Source organism: Perca fluviatilis, chromosome 18 (assembly GCF_010015445.1).
Source record: "Perca fluviatilis chromosome 18, GENO_Pfluv_1.0, whole genome shotgun sequence".
NCBI classification, from domain to species: Eukaryota; Metazoa; Chordata; class Actinopteri; order Perciformes; family Percidae; genus Perca; species Perca fluviatilis.
Window position 1 is genome coordinate 6,165,900 of NC_053129.1, and position 19,390 is coordinate 6,185,289.

General features: G+C 40.3%; 1 protein-coding gene across 1 annotated transcript in view; it reads left to right on the forward strand.

The window, feature by feature from the left end:
• The first annotated feature begins 3,513 nt into the window (after nucleotides 1-3,513).
• The window catches only part of psmc6 (proteasome 26S subunit, ATPase 6), a 36,834-nt gene continuing 20,957 nt past the window's right edge, over nucleotides 3,514-19,390 (forward strand). Inside the window, exons 1-5 of the mRNA XM_039781985.1 lie at nucleotides 3,514-3,664; nucleotides 4,185-4,264; nucleotides 10,817-10,856; nucleotides 12,457-12,509; nucleotides 16,218-16,285. Coding sequence (XP_039637919.1) covers nucleotides 3,580-3,664; nucleotides 4,185-4,264; nucleotides 10,817-10,856; nucleotides 12,457-12,509; nucleotides 16,218-16,285 — 326 coding nt within the window. The 5' untranslated portion in view covers nucleotides 3,514-3,579. The remainder of the gene's footprint in view (nucleotides 3,665-4,184; nucleotides 4,265-10,816; nucleotides 10,857-12,456; nucleotides 12,510-16,217; nucleotides 16,286-19,390) is intronic.

The following is a 19,390-nucleotide window of genomic DNA, read 5'->3' on the forward strand; positions in this document are numbered from 1 at the left end:
TCGGGCCGAATCAGCTTGATGATACAACTGATGACTCAGTCTGCTCTTTGTAGTCTGGCTAGTCAAATACTGTACATAAAAGACAGTACAGAACACAAATCTAACAATAGATGCATACCTTAAAATTCAAAACTGTCTTTGCCATACGTGGGAACTGTAAGAAGACCTTGGAATTCCGCCTCCTAAGCAGATTGTTATCTGTTACTACTGTGAACCTTCCAAGTCCAAGGCTTTCCAGTGAGTAAATTCTAATATTTCATTTAACATTATATGTTAGCATTATTAGTACGCTTACAAGCTAATTAGCCATAGACAGAAATAATTAGCCTTGGTGTAAGACGCCCATTTTACAGTGACTGTTCTGTGTAATAGTTTCTGTTATTAAGCTATTTTTGGTTAATTCTCGGGGTTTGAGAGACATTATTAAACGAAAGGCATTATTTCTTCATGTAGTCACGTTTGCTTTCCCCGTTCTTCTTTTCCTAATCCCAACCATATATTTTACGTTATTTTATATATTTTATACATATTTTACATATATATTTTACGTAAAATCTAGTTATATTTTAAGTCTTACTGTGAAGGACATGCCACTTCCGGTGGCACATGTCAGGACATGCCATTTCCGGCTGCCACATGCCACTTAAAAATCTAACTCCTACTGATCGACGGCATACCCTACAGACCCTACGCCGGACCCTACGCCATAGCCTGACGCGCACCTCTCGAAAAATTTAACTACACGCCTACTCGTCGCAGCGACGCATGTCACTCGCCCGTGGCTTGGTAGCATTGCATTTCACCAGACTCATTTCCTGGTTCTCCTTCTCCATAAACAACATGAAATCAAGGAGAGGGTTAACTTTTCCTGCTAAAGGTTTCCCACCGTGGTCAGAAAGCACAGGGGAGACACTTTGTTTCTCTCACTATGACTCTAGAATTGGTACTCGCTCCAAAGCTAAACACCGTCACTCTCTCACTTCTCCCTCACTCTACAACACACTCCCCACACACACACACACATGCTGGCTCAACGCACACACCAGCGCACAAGTATGAACATCAGGCCACTTACGTAGGCTACGGCAAAAGCTCTGCGTGGAGCCTGCGCAGGACTATAAAACGGCCTTAAGAATGCTGGTCAACAGTGTGGAAACAAGCAATAATAGTGCCTGTTCTAAAACCAGGGAAAGACCCCTCAGATCCATCTAGCTATAGACCTTTTGCCTTAACATCACATTTATGTAAAATCATGGAAAGAATGGTTACAGAAAGGTTGACATATTTCCTAGAAAGTAAAGCTCTTTTGTCTCCTTATCAAAGTGGGTTCCGTAAAGGTCGGAATACAATGGATTCAGTATTGTGCTTAGAATCAGAAATCAGTAAAGCATAGACAAACAAGGAAGTAGTGATTGCTGTCTTCTATGATGTGGAAAAGGCATATGATATGCTCTGGAAAGAAGGACTACTAATTAAGTTAAAATCATTGGTGGTAGAGCATTTACTTGACAGGAAAATACAAGTAAGAGTAGGTGCAGAATACTCCAGTGTTTATGCAGAGGAAAATGGTTCCCTCGCAAGGAAGCATTTGTAGTCCATTGCTATTCAATATTATGATAGATGACATATTCTCTCTGGTCAATTGAGGTGTGGGAAGGTCTTTGTATGCGGATGACGGGGCTTTGTATGCGGATGATGAGGCCACAATGTATCATTTGTAAATAGAAAAGTTCAAGCTTCGGTGGCTCAAGTGGAGGGATGGACAAGAAATGGGGATTCAAACTGTCTGTGGCAAAAACTCAGGTGATCTGTTTTTCAAGACAGCATAAAATTGCACCCATATCGGTAAAACTGTATTATCAACCTCTTGAACAAAAGAAGTCAGATTTCTTGGTTTATGGTTTGATGAAATGGTCACATGGAATACTCATGTAGAAAAGGTTCAGAATAAATGTAAGGTCATTAATATACTCCGTTATTTGGCAGGACAGGAGTAGGGAGTGAGTAGGTCATCTCTACAAGACATATATTAGGCACTCATGAGACCCGTCTAAAATTATGGTTGTATAGCTTTCATGTCAGCAGCAGAATCACATCTCAAGAAGCTGGATGTCTTCCAAGCTCAGGCCCTGGTAATCTGTAGTGGATCTTCTCTTTATCTCTAGTATCAGCAATGCAGGTGGAAATGGGAGAGATGCCTTTAAGAATTAGAAGGGTTAAGTTAATGCTGGCATACTGGGTTAATCTTCAGGGGCATTGTAATGTACATCCTGCAAAGAGCATTTTAACATACTGCTGGGAACACAGTAAGTCACATATCAGTTTTGGATGGATTGGTGATGCTAAAAGCTGCAAGCACTGGATTAGGTCAACTATAGCCCTACTGTTTCAATCTCCTCCATTCCTCCCTGGTTATTCCCCTTGCCACGTGTAGACCTCAATATGCATCAGAAATTGACGAATAAGACAAATAACTTCCAATATGGCGCACAGTCCAGAATTTTGTTATAAAGAATTTCTCAGACTTAGTATTCAATTGTACAGATGGCTCTAAACATCCAGATAAATGGTGTGCAAGTGCAGCAGTATATATCCCAGAGAGTGAAACGTCAATAAATAAAAGGGTATCAGACCATTTATCAGTAAACACCACAGAGTTGTCAGTAATGTTATTGGAATTACAGTGGATATAGGAGAAGGAAATACAAAATACTGTTATTCCATCTGACAGTTTTTCAGCCATATCCAGTATTAGATCAGGCAGATCGTCCTTCAGAACTGATATTATCAATGAGATAGTTCTAATTATGTACAGATTGCAAATTAAGGGCATATTTACAAGTATCATTTGGGTTCCTGCCCATGGTGGTGTGGAGGTAAATGAGCAGGTAGATATTCTGGCCAAACAAGCACTTAAAATTACAAATGTAGATGTACAGGTTCCACTAAGCAAAGCTGAAGTCAAAACATTTATCAGGACATATGCACAGACAACATGGCAGGAGTACTGGGACATTAGTGAAATGAGAAGGCATCTTTACAATATACAAAGACAAGTTGGTGATAGGAGGAAGGTGGCTTTTAAACGTAGGGAATAAAATGCCATTACTCGTCTCAGAATTGGTCATGCAGGTCTTAATTATTCATTACAGAAAATAAGCAACCATCCAATTGAAAAATGCACATACTGTAACCAGCCAGAAACTGTTGAACACATATTAATACATTGCAAGGAATACAATACCCAGAGAGAGCACTTTTTTCAGACACTAATTAAGGCAAACCACCACAACCTTTCACTGTCAGGGCTTTTGGGAAAACAGCAGGGCAAATCATATCACAATATTATTTTATATGTTTCTAAGAGTTTCTTTCTTACTTATTTTTTTATTATTTCTTTATTTTGTTTCAGCATTTCTTGTTCACACTCCAGTCTAGTCAATAGTGTATAGCTGCAGCCTGGAGACCTCCCGTCCCATGCCGCCCGGTGGCGGTAATGCACCTTTAAGTTGGTTTGCCAACAGCCAATGAACCAAAAAGAAAAAGGAGAAGAAGAAGACGAAATAGAAGTGGAGTATCATGGCGGACACCAGGGAGAAAGCGCTGCAAGACTACAGGAAAAAATTACTCGAACACAAAGAAATTGACGGGCGGTTAAAAGAATGTAAGATATTATTTAATTTAGCCGTTTGTGTGTGCCATGAATACATCTTGTTTGTTTTGATAAGATAAATATCGGGTAGCCAGCATCAGTTAGCTGGCTAGCTAGCTAGTGCTTTGTCATGCAGTTAGCATTATCATAGAAATGAATGGACATAAAGCTAACGTTAAACCAGTTAACACTAGCAGTGCTATCTTAGCAGAGGAGTAACTTAAATTAGTAGACGAAAAAGTCCTAAAATTCACTTAACGTTAGTCTGTGTGGTGTTACCCATCACATAGATAAAGTTATAACGTTACACATACAGTATGTTTGTCATATATGTTAAGTTTTACTTTAACTTTATCGTTAAGCTAACTTAGCAGCTAGCTAACGTTAACTTACATATCAAGCATGTTTGTTTGGCAGTGTGAGCTTTTATCTTTAGCTGTAACAAACAATTTCATTCTTGGCTGTGTCTTTGATAACGAAAAGTATAAACAATAACATTACATTCTGGGTATCCTTATTGTTTGTTTTCCAGTAAGAGAACAGCTGAGAGAACAAACTAAACAGTACGAGAAATCAGAAAATGACCTAAAGGCCCTGCAAAGTGTTGGCCAGGTAAGAATATTCTGATGGATGCCAAGATTGATACACAAACACATAGCTACACTGGCGCGCAAACCGGAACGGCAGCCACCACGTCACTTCTGTTTACTGACATACTGACATGATAGACAATTCATACTTTCTGCCTAGTGTTGGCAGAAGGTTTAAAAAAAACCAAAACAACTACTTATCAATAAGGCTGAGCAATTTTATCGATTCTGCGATATAAATCGATATTTTTTTTCCCCAAGAAAGTATCGATTTTAAGCCGCGAGTATTTATACATAAGTCCCATTCAAATCCCCCGTGTTTACCTGTAACGTTCGCGTTACAGGAAGAGCGATTTGGTCAGCCAGCCGCTAGTGTCGCTGTAGAGCAGCCAACGTCAAAGCTTTTTGTCTGGCCCGCAGAATAATCATGAATTCACAAAATGTAAAGAGGAAAAAAAATTGTTCTGTTATTTATCATTTCAAGCATTTAGAGCAAAAACCCATCCCCCTGTATTTACATCTCTATTCACATGCCGGGATTCTGTACAGCGATGCCCGAGCTCCACACACACAGCTGAGCCGAGATGTGTGTGCATTAAAGGTTAAAACATGCAGCACCTGACTGGGAACGATACAGAGTTACCAACGGCCGCTGGGGCCGATGAACTCACGCTAGTCTCTTTTCTATAAATAGGCTACAATTAAACCTTCGTGAGTAGAAAGTCAACACTTAACAATGCACTCACCTGTGTAGACCAGCATAAACATGTAGAAAGCGATATTTCAATCTGCTCAGTCCACCACGCTGTTTTACGCAAACACAGCTCTACTCTGCAAATAGCGAATTTTTACAAACAAGCTAAAACAAAAGCTGTAGGTTTTTAGTGTAACTGTTTATCTTAGGTTGCCGGGAATCTGGAAATTTTGCCAAATTCTTGTAAACCTCACTGTTGGCTGAACAAACCAAACTCTCCGCTAGAGCGGACAATCTGGATCTACTTAATATGCACGTGAATGACGCGATCGTTATGTTCGAGTGATGATGATGATGCCGGTTGTATTATTTTGCAACAACATTGTTTCATTGCAAATGAGGCATACATGACGAGTGCATAGCCTGCTTATCAGTCCATTCATCATTAAAGCTGAGCTTTTGGCTTTTCCACGTCAACTTTTTGCTTCAGCCTCTTTGACAGTGACATGTTTACCTGACAACAGCCTTTCTTTCTGCAAGCATTTTCCATCAATCAGGATGCTGCATACTACAATAATTTTTCCATAATCACAGACTTTAAACATCACTCCTCAGTGAACTGCCTCCTAGTCTGAGATCTTTTTCTAGTTAAAGAGACAGTTATCATTAATTCAGTAAGAAAGTGAAAATTTCGAACAAGAATAGGCGTATTAGGTATAAATTCATTTTATTTTCTTTATTTGAAAGTCCGGCCGCCAGAGTGCTTAGAAAAATTCTGAAAAAAATGTAGTTGATGATCCCTGCTGTAGACTCTCTGTCCAGTCAGAGACATATATTGTGTAATTGATGTTTTCAGTTCAATTAATTAAATCCAAGTAAATGGAACACTCACAAGATGTCACCAAAATCACTCTGTCCCCTTTAAATCTTTCAGAAAATGATGTAAGTGTATCAAATTATATCGAATCGGCAGAATATCGTGATGTGTATCGTGAGCTGAATATCGTGTATCGTGAGATTAGTGTATGGCTTCAGCCCTACTTATCAAGCTGTCATTCGCCGGCAGGCAGGGTGTACGTATTCAGATGAAGACTTCATCACACGACGGAACAGATTAGCAAATGTTAGCGGGTTGCTAGATAACTAGTAACACTCACCTTTGCTTTGATTATGAAGATATTCCTGTTTTTCACCTCCCATACGACAGCGTTGTTAACCCATCCACTCTTGAAAAAAAAAAGATAGCTATCTTTACTTTTGTAGGCTTTCATTTTTTGTGCGGTGTAAGGTGACGGATTCTCGATAAGATGGATGTAAATATCTCCAAACTCCAAGTCTGGTAGAGACTTTGCCAGCTTCAAAGCAATGAAAACATCAACGGGTGCTGTGTATGGATCGCAAGTTCCGAGTGACATATGGTGTGACATACGGTCTAAATAGTTGATTGATTGTAGTATTGGAAATCTGCAAGGCTGCAATTCCCGTGGCTGGCCACTGTTCCACTGTATATGTATTGATTGTTCATCGCCATTCTATCGGCATTTCTGGCCCGCCAGGTATCCATGGTAATGACGTCACTGCAAAGTTTGAATAGGCTCGTTCGAGATGAGCCAGATCTGCGCAGAATCGATCACTGGTGATCGCCGCCCAATGCATGCCGGTTAGATTTGTGTCCGACTTGATCCCGACTTGCTCTGACGTCATGCACACGTGGGCAACGATAATCTCACGAGATCAAGGTGGCCGCAGTTTTTAGAGCCAGGCTCCGCAGTTGCTCTCCACCGACTGCAAGAGCCAGGCGGACCCAGGGCATGCTGGGAAACGCCGGCCTCTCAGTTGATCTAACAGCTGATTGGTTCAGAATCGACTCAACATGATGATGACATTTTATATAAACGTTGTATTGATTTTGAATCGGAGGGATTTTAACTATTTGTCTGATTTAAAGGCTTATTCTGTACATAACACATGTTGTGTGGCTGATAATTATGTTTAGAAGTCAGAGAGACTAAATCTGTTCAGATTATGGATCATCTACAGTGTGTTGTTAATTAAAATCAGCAACAGATCGCATGTAGAGCATTTTGACAGCTACTCTGTCATAATAAAAACAACTGGAGACAGTGGAGGATCTGATATATGGGTCTGATAACATTTTATTAAATCGGACCACAGTGTTTATGTTACTTCCTGTTCAGCCTGAAGGCTGCTGGAATCAGCTGGAAAACTTGAGAGCGGATTTTTGTCACTACCCCCGGCTGCTCCCGCCACCTCTCGTCCGCTTTACAGGCGAGGCGCAGTTCATCTCGAACGAGCCTAGTGTTTACCTCTGGCTAGTTAATTAGCTAGTTTGTGGCGATATTTGGCATGTATTTGTTTTAATATATATGTTAAAGTCTGGATAATATATGTTTGTATATCTGGAGTTGTAACAAAATAATTTCCCCCTGGGATTATTAAAGTATTTCTGATTCTGATACCTCCGTTTTGACAAACTTTGCACCCTGATTTTCGACATGTTAATGTTTCTGGGCTTTGAGATGAACAGCTCTAATGCCCTCTGGGCTCGACCCAGTGATGGAGACCCTACAGCCTGTTAAGGTGCATTTGGAGCACACTGTTGGTACTCATGTTTTAAGAAGATTAACGTTATGTAGTTTGTCATGTAAGTTAGTTAACGTTTATGTAAATGACTGGGGAAGCCAAACACCGTTCATCCCACACTGCAAAGACACCAGTGGAAAATCGGCGTAGCTTCCCTTTAACGTCAGCTAACGTAAATTAACTATATATATATTACACATGTTATACATTGTTTGTCATGACAAGCTGGAGAGGAGACTGTCAGCTAACGTCGTTAACTAACACGTAAATTACGTTAACTTAGCTAGGGCCTAAGAAAAATAATTGTTTGGTTCCGGTTTCCAACCGACCCTGTTAATTTATGTGCGACCCAAATTTATTTTATGAGCTTGGGGATGAAATTATACGAATTAAATTAATGCAAATAAAAAGTGTGAGGCGAATTAGAATTACATTTTTGTACAGCACTCTTGCGATGCAAGATGCCTTGTCCTCCAGCAATGCTGGAAGAGGACCCGATGTCGCCGCAGCAGCACTTAACGTTGCCGTGTCCAGTTTTACGGCAGCAGCAGCGTGAGGATGGCACCTTCAAGCAGCTCTCACCGGCCAGCTACAGCGCTACTGCACTGCCGGGGTAACACGTTAAACGGGGCAGATGAAATCACTCATGAACTGTATGTTGTGTTTAATGTCGTTCAAGAGGATGGCAACGTAGCAAGCAAACACAATCAAATGAAAGGTAAACACCCTTTAGAGTGCTCTAACGTTACAGCAAGTCCCTGTGGCTCAATGGAGGTGACTAACAGCAGTGAAGCTAATGACAACTTCACAACACAATTCATTTGGATACAAGCGTTGCATTATGGAAGATAGACGGGATTCTGATAAGGCTGGGGGTAAACGATTATTTATTAAACGATTAATCGGGCGATTATTTTATCGATTAGTCGACTAATCTAACGACTAATTGGACGATTAATATAACGATTATTTTTCTGTTGCTCGATTAACAAAAATCATAATGTATCTCGAATAAATACCCAAAAAATTGTAATAATGTACTTTATTAAACAACAATTTTGCACAGCAAAAAATCTTCTGCTTTACACAAAATAAAATAAAATAATTTTATTGTTATACAAAATGAAAGGCCAGCCTGTTTACTCTTTCACAGTACCAACCTAACTCTCTTGTTCAAAAAATTTAAAAGTTGTAGTGCAAAAAAAACTGTGCAGTGCACAGTATAGACATTCCTGAGTGTTTAACACAATATAAAATTCCTGTTTTCAGTTTTACAGTCCCAACATAAATCTCTCCTGTACAAAGCTACTGCAATCTGCTTGCTACCGTTAGCTAGATCTAGCAGTGTGTACTTTGGTGGTGCTAGGCTAACCAACGCATCTTAGCTCTCTTTGTTCGTGCTAGGTTAGTAGCTAACGTTCACGTTAGCTAACGTTAGCTCCTATAGATAGCTGTGTTCTGCAGCTGTAAGCTAGCTACGATTCAAGCCAACATTAGATAACTAATGTTAGCTAAACACAGCTGTCTAGGCGCCAGTAGCTAGCTAACATTAACGTTAGCTACTAACCTAGCACGAACAAACTGCACGGAGAGCTAAGATGGTTAGCTAGCACCACCGAAGTGCGCAGAGCTCAAGCTACACAACACGCTAACAACACACTGACGTTGACGTTAGGGCTGAAACGATTCCTCGAATAATTTGATTATAAAAAATCCTCGAAGCAAAATTCTTTACCTCGAAGCTTTGTTAAATCAATGTAATTAAGGTTGTACGGCTCACTGTGTTTCCGCACGGAGGATTGTTACTAGCGCACAAGAGGTTTTACGCTTCTGTGGACACAAGACTGACGGCCCAGATTACAAATGAAGGAAGAAGAAAATGGAGAGGGTCTAAGACAAGAGACAGGCAAGAGAAAATGACAAAGTTTGGGATCATTTTAGGCTGAAAACATGCTGCTACATCATCTCTGTAACAAACATCCAGTGTACTCATCCATTCCACGGAGTGAACCCGACACAAGGTAGCTAACGGCTGCTGCTCTCGTCCACCACGCTGTTTTACACAACTAGCCTACAGCATGCTACTCTGCTAATAGCCATGTTTTACCAACAAGCTAAAACGAAAGCTGTCGGTTTGTAGTCTGTTTACTGGTTTGCTACTAATCTTTGGAAACTTAGCTGCTGCCAGAGACAAACCGGCTCCTCCCCCCAGGATGGCCACTTAAAATCATGTTGTCAATGTCATCATGCCGGTGCTTTCTCCTCACTGTGTATTAGCCTTCTGAAAATGTGTCCCCCAGAACAGTGTAGCTGTAACCTTTGTACCGTCAAATTTACCCTCTGGTTAGTGAACAGCTCTTTAGCATATCCAGTGCAAAGAGCCAGAGGCAAGAAGGAGAAGGGGGTGAAAAATATTTGTTTTTTGAAAAAAAAGGGTCTTGGAATATGGCAATAAGAAAGTTTGCTTTTTCTAAAAAAAGGAAACCTGTCTTTTGTGTATATATACAAAAAAACAGCAATAATAAATATTTACTATTGCTGTTTACTAAGTATTTCTTATCCGATTAATCGATGGAATAATTGGTAGAATACTCGATTACTAAAATAATCGATAGCTGCAGCCCTAGTTGACGTCATCGACGCGTCGCTACAGGCCTAGATTCTGAACACAAACGCACACAGCAGAGCTGATGTGTTTGCGTTATTTCATGCAGCACATGTAACTGATTGGAAACGATACAGATTATACATTATTTACTGCCGCTGGCGCAGATTTACTAATGCTACACTCCTTACTGTAAGTAGCCTACAATAAACCCTTCATGCTTTAAAAGTCAATACTTATCAATACCCACATACCCGTTCTACAGGCAGAAACATGTAGAAACAGATATTTCAGTCTGCGCTGTCCACTCTTGACCAAACACCGCTCTACTCTGCAAATAGCGACTTTTTACAAACAAGCTAAAATGAAAGTTGTCAGTTTGTAGTCTGTTTATCTTAGTTTGCAACAAATCTTTAATTTTGGACAAACTCTTGTAAACTTAGCTGCTGTCTAAACGAACCATCCTCTCCGCTGGAGCGGTAAACCTGTGGCTGTATTATAAGACCAAAACAGATACATACTTAATGACGCCTCACCATGTTTTCAATTTACTAAGCGACAACTGTATGTAGTAACAGGTAGGCTATGTATCCATCGCTACTGTAAAGAAGAAAAAAATGGCTGAGTTTATCCTGTCTTTACTAACCATATCTGTGCCTCCTTCCTTGCAGATTGTTGGAGAAGTGCTCAAACAGCTGACCGAGGAGAAATGTAAGTTAATTGGCAGACATCTCACATATTACAAGTGCAGCACAGGTAGTACCGGAAAAATGATTTTAGGTTGAGAGGATTTCAGCACCACTGAGCCTTAAGGCTGTAACAGCCCCTAACAAGCTATACATCTGCTTAGTGCCTTGGCTGCCAATCACTAGAGACTTGCTCACAAAATCCTGGTGAGTCCAGCTCATTTTTCACCATCGCTCCCCTCGTAATTACCTACAGTCTAGGTAGGCAATAGGGGTGCAACAGATCACAAAACTTGCGATACAGATCGGATCACGGTTTTGAGTCACCGATCGGATCAGCACAAAAAAGAGGGGAATTTAAATGATTCATAAAAAATCTTATAACGAAAACTTACAATAATAATTTCTTTCACCAGTAAATTGCTGTTAAACTACAAATACAGATGAGAAAAGAGGTATTTTACAATAACTTTGAATGCACCACGAGGTTTAGCAGTTTCAAGTAAACTCAACATTTAATCACGTCTGTGTTGTTTTTCCGACAAAAGCAATAACCAAGTGCTAGTTTGTCTTTTAGCTCATATCTTAAGTAGCAGACTGTTGTACGTCCAGGTGTTTGAATCTTTTACAGTGAAATACAGTCACACTACACAGTTTAGCTGTCAGCATTTTAACCAGTCTGTGTTTAAGCCAGTTACTAGCTAAGGGTAGGCTAAAGTTACCTGTTGCCTCTAACGTCGGTTTTGGAGCATCAGAGAGCAGAGCATGCATTTAAGTGGCACCGAAATCTGCGTTGCTATTCTGTCCGGTAGATACAGGTCGTTTAGGCACCGGTGCCATATTAGCACTGGATTTTAGCATGCGCCGTTCACATGAACAGAAAATTGCGATGCCTGTATCTTTTCACGGCAAACCTCCATTGAGATTTATCAGCCTACTTTAAGTAACCGCCACAATGAAAATGTATTTCAAACAAAAAAATAAATAAATAAAAGTTAAACAAGATGAAAACATGACAAAAACAAATGAATTATGTACCTTTCACTTATAGACGTATCTCTATGATAATTTCACTTGCACAGGATATCTATACAACCAATGCGTTTATGATTAAATTGTTTACTAGAGGGCACAGTTGTTTACAAAAGCACAACATTCTTCATAGATTTTCATTTTCATAGACATCATTTTGCTCTTAAAGTTTGCCTCACCAGATTAATGCATTTAACTTTAAATCCTAAAAAATGTTGTTCTGGGAGAGCATGTAACTGGACCCCTTGAAAGGGTAAAAATTCCTATTGGCTGTTTTTTAATCTCGCTATATAGGTATATTGCAGTATATTGTATATATTTACACAGTTTTTTTTTTCCCAATAACGTGTAGCCCTAGTCTCAACAAAACATTGCTTGGTGCATTCATCTGCATCGTGCCATTTTCACGTTTCCATATCTTTACTGTCCTCTTTTTCTCCTCTCTCGCAACTGCTCTGTGACAGGCTCGCATTACGAAAGACCCGCCCTATTGAAGCTTGGCACTCATAAAAATGACTGACAATCTGTGACTGTGACACACTGTGATTAGCTCAGACATGTGACGCTAATGTGTGTTTCTTTTTTTACTCCAGTCATTGTCAAGGCCACCAACGGACCCAGATATGTGGTTGGATGCCGCAGACAGGTAGGTGCTGAACACCAATGTGCCAAGCAGGGCTTGACATTAACTTTTTGAGGCACTTGTCCTTTGGAAAAGTACATTTACGTTTCACTTGTCCATGAACAAAAGTCACTTGTCCGGGTAAAGATTTATCATTTTATAAAAATAATTATGTTTTGCTTATGCAGAATTCGAACAAACCGTTGAAAGCATCCAACACTATCAGCATTAATAAAATTCAGTTGAAACAGTAGAAACGTGTCCCAAGAATAGATTTCCCATTCAACAAGAAAAAAGGATCTCCAGACTCCATAATACAAATTATTCAATACTTTTGAAATATTAAGTCAATATATTGAGATACTAAGTTATTGAGATCAGGGTGGGAAATTGGCACCCATTTCCACTTAAAACACTCCAGCTACAGAAAATGATTCCTCCTTACAGCAGTTTCGTACTCAAACCCTATTAAACCACTGTGTTAACACACAAACGCACACACACATACGCCAAGAGGAGAAAAAAAAGTTGCGGGCCTGGTATGGACGTGAAGGACGCTATCTTCAGTGAAGCAAACGCACAGAAATCCAACTTACAGTTAGCTGTTAGTCCAAGTAACACAGCTCAAACATGAAAACGAAAACCAGTCACCAGCTACGGCAAAATCCTCTTCAGCAGTGAAACACGTGGTCATCCTCTCCAGTCCAAAATCAGCGTCCTCCAAATCAGCATCTCTCTGTTGTTAGCTCCAACTTTAGCTAGTCCGTTAGATCCAACTTTAGCTACTTCGTTAGCTCCACTGCTGTTAGACAGGAAAAGTGCCGTAGTGTAGCTACACCTCTTCAGCTTCGTTATTCCACTTAGATCTTCTCCAAGCTAACGAGTGTCTCTCGATGTTTCTCAGTGTTTTCTTTCCTCTTCTCGATTTGCGATTCTCTTCACTCTCCCATGTCTCTGCTCAGCCGTTATGCGTGGGTGTTTTTGTTTGTCTGTGTGCATGTCTGTCTGTCTCCGTTTGTCTGTCTGTGTGAGTGAAATGGGTTAGGCTACTGAGTAGGGCTGGGCAATAAAACGATAACGATATGTATCGCGATAGACACGTAATCAATATCAATAGAAAATGCGTTCGATAAAACGTTCGATAACTTGTTTTTCTTCTTCGGAAGAAACCAGAAGTTGCGAAGCAAGTTTGGTTGCATGAACAAAGGCACTCACTCTCTGGTAACCTAGCAATGTAGGGAGTGACACTCTAACAGCCAATCATGTAACAGTATCAAGTTTGGCAAACTTGTTTTACCACCTTAGCCGCGCTCACACTTTGGAGCAAAGCCGTATTCGCCAGCAACGTCCAACAACATCTGCAGCTGCTACACCGCACAAGCAGCAGACCGCCATGGAGAGGTACTCTGCATCAGCGCCTTACTAAACGCTACAAAGAAATAACGGAGGCAGACGTGCTGAGCACTGTCCAGAAGCCAGGTTACCAACCTAGCACTAAACCTGCAGAAAATAGTTCTTCTCAGGTTTCAGGTTTCTCTATGTTTATATTTAACACTTTGCACCATTTTATTACACCTTATTAAGCAATTCTTACTTATTCTTTCTTCACTTTGATTTTAGACTTATGTTTACATTTTAATTATTTGAGTGGTTTCCATGGTTGTGTTGACATTTCTGCTTTTATAACTGAGGGGATTATAATCAGAGGAAGGTTAAGTTTAAAATAAAAATGTTTAAATTTAATATATTTTTCTCCTGGTCCTTATTTTAAATAGGTCATAAAAAATATCAATAATTATCGATATCGACCGATATGAAACACTTATATCGTGATACAGTTTTCAGCCATATCGCCCAGCCCTACTACTGAGACTTATTTTTCATTTGAATGTTTATGCCGCGGCCGGAAAATTAACGAGCGACGTCATTGCGTTATAATCGATTATATGCATTGATGCAGCATCTTCCATGTCCGCATCCCAATGCATCGAATATTTGATTAATTTCAACACCTCTATAAATGAATCTGCCTTCCTTTCTGCTTACAATTAAAAGCTAATATGGATGTATAGGTTGCCATGCGTATCTGGATGATAGCCTTAAAACTAGGAAATGAGAGGGGAATGGTATTAAGCATTTACAAACTCCTCCTCAAATAGCAAATTTACTCAGACACTGGAAAGATGGGAACACGACTTGGGTATATCACTCACCACACTTGAGTGGGACAGAATTTGGAAGCACTCGGCAGCGATGTCCAAATGTGTAAGACAGAGTAATACAACTGAAAATACTGCATAGAGCATACATCACCCCCTCAAGACAAAAAAAAAAGATTCAGTTTTAACCGAATTATGCTGGCATAGTTGCGGGGTGGTGGGTACCCTTGTGCATTCTTTATGGTCTTATCCAGCCGTTACTGCCCTTTGGGATGGAGTTAGTGACACACTTTCCAAAGTTTCTTTAGATCCAGCCACATGTTTTTTGGGTATTGAGCTCCAAGTCATTAATTGTATATTAGCGCAAGAAATTATCACACTAGCATGCCTTGCAACTAAACACTTAATCCTTGTGAACTGGAAAGTCAGGAAGGCTAAGTGTTTCGACATGTATAATTGGCTTGAGGAGTTCCTGAACCTTTTTTATAAGTATGGAAAAAGCAGCGTCCTTATTGGTATATCCAGATGGGAATGGATTATGTGACGCAATAAGGTTGACTCACAACCCACCTTCTTAGGTTCCATCATATCTCTTTCCACTTAAAGTGCTCATATTATCCTCATTTTCAGGTTCATAATTGTATTTAGAGGTTGTACCAGCATAGGTTTACATGGTTTAATTTAAAAAAACACCATATTTTTGTTGTACTGCACATTGCTGCATCTCTGTTTTAGCTACCGAGTGAGGCATCTCACTTCTGTCCAATCTTTGTTGGGAGTTGCACATGCGCAGTACCTAGGTAAGGACAACTAGCCATTAAGTAGAGCAGAGTATGAGTGCCTGCCACACTAGCAGCCTACCAACTGCCTTGAAGTTAACGGTCGCAGCGCTGCCTGGAAGGAGACGTTGGGGGCTTTAAACACCATCGAGCTAGACGAGCATTATAACGTGTGTTACAAAGTGACCCACGTTTGTCATGGATGAGCACTTTAAGAATATTCTAAACACTGTAATTCCTAGGGATGCACCGATCCGACTTTTTCAGTCCTGATACCGATCCGATACCGTTGTTGAATTAATAATACACTGTATACCTTCCACCTTACACCTACCTTACACCATGTGGCACCAGACTTTCCTAACTAAACATTACTTTCCTAACTAAGACAAAATAACATAGATGTAATGTATTGAATTCTTATTTATTTGTACGCTCCACTCTTCCAGCATGCGACAGAGGTTTTTTTGTTAATTTTTCCGATTCCCCGATCCAGCTATTTTGTCAATATCGGGACCAATATCCAATCTTAATATCGGATCAGTGCACCCCTAGTAATTCCCCACACCCCTCCCACCATTGTATTTCATAGGTTTGTCCTGTCGCTAATTTGTAGTTATGTTATGTCTTTGTACTGTTTCCTTTTTTGTTAATTTGTTTGTCATGGAAAATCTTCGGTAATAAAATAAGGATAGGATAAAAAGTTCAAAATTTGCCAACACAATGCAGTTTCACAAATCTTTGACCTCAGTGTTTAGTATGTGACCACTAATCTATGATATGTTTCATCCCAGTTGGACAAGTCACAGCTGAAGCCAGGCACCAGAGTGGCTTTGGACATGACTACACTCACTATAATGAGGTAGGCTGGATATAATCATCACTTACAATTGGTAAACTAGTATCACAGGCCAACTGTACACTTGCTTTTCGTGAACACTTTATACTGGAAAACTACCATGGCATTTGTCCCTTTTTACATATGGCTTTCAAGCAGTGTCTTGGTTCAGATTTTTCATAGCACATGTGACACCGTTATCGTTTGTAGCGAATATGGGGTTCAATCAGCTGCTCAGACTGCTGCTCTCATAATTATTCTTCATGCACATCTGTTTTCCTCCAGGAAATTTAGTTGATGTGCTAAGCCATTTGGATCCAGTGACGTATTTGTAATCAATTTAGTTAGACAATGATGACACAGATTAAATCTATGGCATTTTCTGTGTGTAATAGTGCCACTGCTTTTTTCCGGAAGAAAAATGTTTTAAACAGGGTATTTTATGATGTTAGCAATAGTGAGGTGGCTCACCTTACTCACTACGGAAAAGTTAATCAGTCCCTCCACAAAAACGCGATCGCATAATTCAAAGTATAATCAGCCAAAGTCCGCATATTCATAAGGGGGCCGCATTTTTTTTCAAATATGCCGCACTTTCGCCGCATAAATTGCCGATTTCCGCGCAAAATATGCGGTGCTTGCATGATTTCATAATCCCCGCATTTTCGTTGCAAAAAAGTCACATATATCTTAGCAAAAAGTTGAAAAAATTTTGCGTTTACTTCACACGAGCAGCCGTTTTCCCCTGTTGCCATGGGAACGTTATGAAGTGACGTAATTACGCGACGTGAACATCATCGAAAAGCAGGGTGTTGGAGCTTGAATTTGACATGTACTTTGAGTCTCTTAAGTTGGTATCCAATAAGAAACCTATCTTAATATCTGATGTCTACTCAAATTTCTTTGTTTAAGTGCTCCTGCTGTCTATATTATTAACGATTTTTGAAACTCTCTTTTGTATCTTTTATTTCCCTCTGTTTAGACTATTACTTTTATTTTTACTTTAATATTATATTATTTGTACATATTTTTGTATCCTATTTTTTATTGCAATGACTGAATATCTGTAAACTATTTTTTGGAAATTAAGTTTAAAAAAAGCATGGTGTTGGGGGAATCACTTTTTCTTCTCTTTTTCATCAAACCGCAATTTTTGCAAGTTCCCGCAATTTTTGCAAGTTCCCGCAATTTCATCGCATAAAATTGCATAAATATCCCGCATATTCCATCGCATTTTTTAAAGGGGTGATAGAATGATTATATAGGGTATTTCACACTGTTCCTTATGGTCTCCTAATGGGGTATGTAACATTAGTTGGGCTGAAAATGGCCCGGTTGATATTTTATTGGCCCTTATGCATCCCTGTGTTTTGGCCCTATTTGTAACAAGAGCTTTTCTTCCAAATATGGTATGGTCATGAATATTTAGATGAGCTGCGCGCTGCTTGGTTGAGCCTTAGCCCCGTACACACACATATAGACGCGCGCTGATTGGTTGAGCGACTCGCCATACACACGCATTAGAGGTCGTGTGCTGATTGGTTGAGCGAATCCCCAATACACAGACATTAGAAACGCGACAGAATCTCATATTCCAGACACTGCAATGTTTCCTTACCAAATTCACTTCTGAGACGTTTTTATGCGAGAAATCGACTATATAAAGCTCAAATATGGGCCGTTTTACAAAAATGGATGGCTAATTGCAAATTTGGTAAAACTTTGTGTCGGAGTTCAGCTGCCTGTGTTGCTGGCTCGCCGCCTGGCCTGCCTTCCTCCACAGACCCCGGCTTGCTGTGAGCTCGATTGAGCTCCGGCACGGCTGCTGCAGCCCACAGCACCTCATACCCACCCAAAGTCACCGTTTGACGCCGCTGCTCTGACAAAGCTCCAGGGCCTGCATCTCCTCTCTTCCTGCTGGCTAAATGGCCCGTGTGTGAGAGCGCGGTCAGCGAGCTTGTTACACCAGCAATCTCTTACCACATGTTACACACATGTCACGCCACTTAGCTATACAACATATAACTATATGTTTTATAAAGCTAACAACGGTGTCCGATTTCAAGTTAATGAATATTTGTGAGCTGTAAGGGTTTCGTTAGCTGCGACTGTCCCTGCAATCCTATGTGTACAGATTGCGGCTAGTTAGCTTCATTTTTGGTCGTAATTCGAGTATATTTACAGTTTGAATTTCGTCACGCCACTTACACAACATCTAACTATATGTTTTATAAAGCTAACAACGGTGTCCGATTTCAAGTTAATGAATATTTGTGAGCTGTAAGGGTTTCGTTAGCTGCGACTGTCCCTGCAATCCTATGTGTACAGATTGCGGCTAGTTAGCTTCATTTTTGGTCGTAATTCGAGTATATTTACAGTTTGAATTTCGTCCACCCACTTATACAACATCTAACTATATGTTTTATAAAGCTAACAACGGTGTCCGATTTCAAGTTAATGAATATTTGTGAGCTGAATGCGGGTTTCGTTAGCTGCGACTGTCCCTGCAATCCTATGTGTACAGATTGCGGCTAGTTAGCTTCATTTTTGGTCGTAATTCGAGTATATTTACAGTTTGAATTTCGTCACGCCACTTGTACAACATCTAACTAAATGTTTTATAAAGCTAACAACGGTGTCCGATTTCAAGTTAATGAATATTTGTGAATTCCAGAGGAATTCTATGAGGAGGCTAGCTAGCTCTCATTGATAGAGCTCCATCCAGCCGCAGGCTCTATCAATGAGACTCATGGACAAGCGGCGTTTATTTTCCCAATCGTTTGTTTAAATAACTCAACACATTATAATTACACACATTATAAGATTAACTAGAACCTGTGGTAAGAGAATGCTGGCGTAACAAGCTCGCTGACCGCGCTTTCACTCACATACACCGGGCATTTAGCTAGCTAGCAGGAAGAGGGGAGTTGCAGGCCCTGGAGCTCTGTCAGAGCAGCGGCGTTTGGTAGTAGTCCACCAGCCCAAACGGTGACTTTGCGCGGGTATGAGGTGCTGTGGGCTGCAGCAGCCGTGCCGGAGCTCAATCGGGCTCACAGCAAGCCGGGGTCTGTGGAGGAAGGCAGGCCAGGCGGCGAGGCAGCAACACAGGCAGCACCAGCCTCTGAAGTC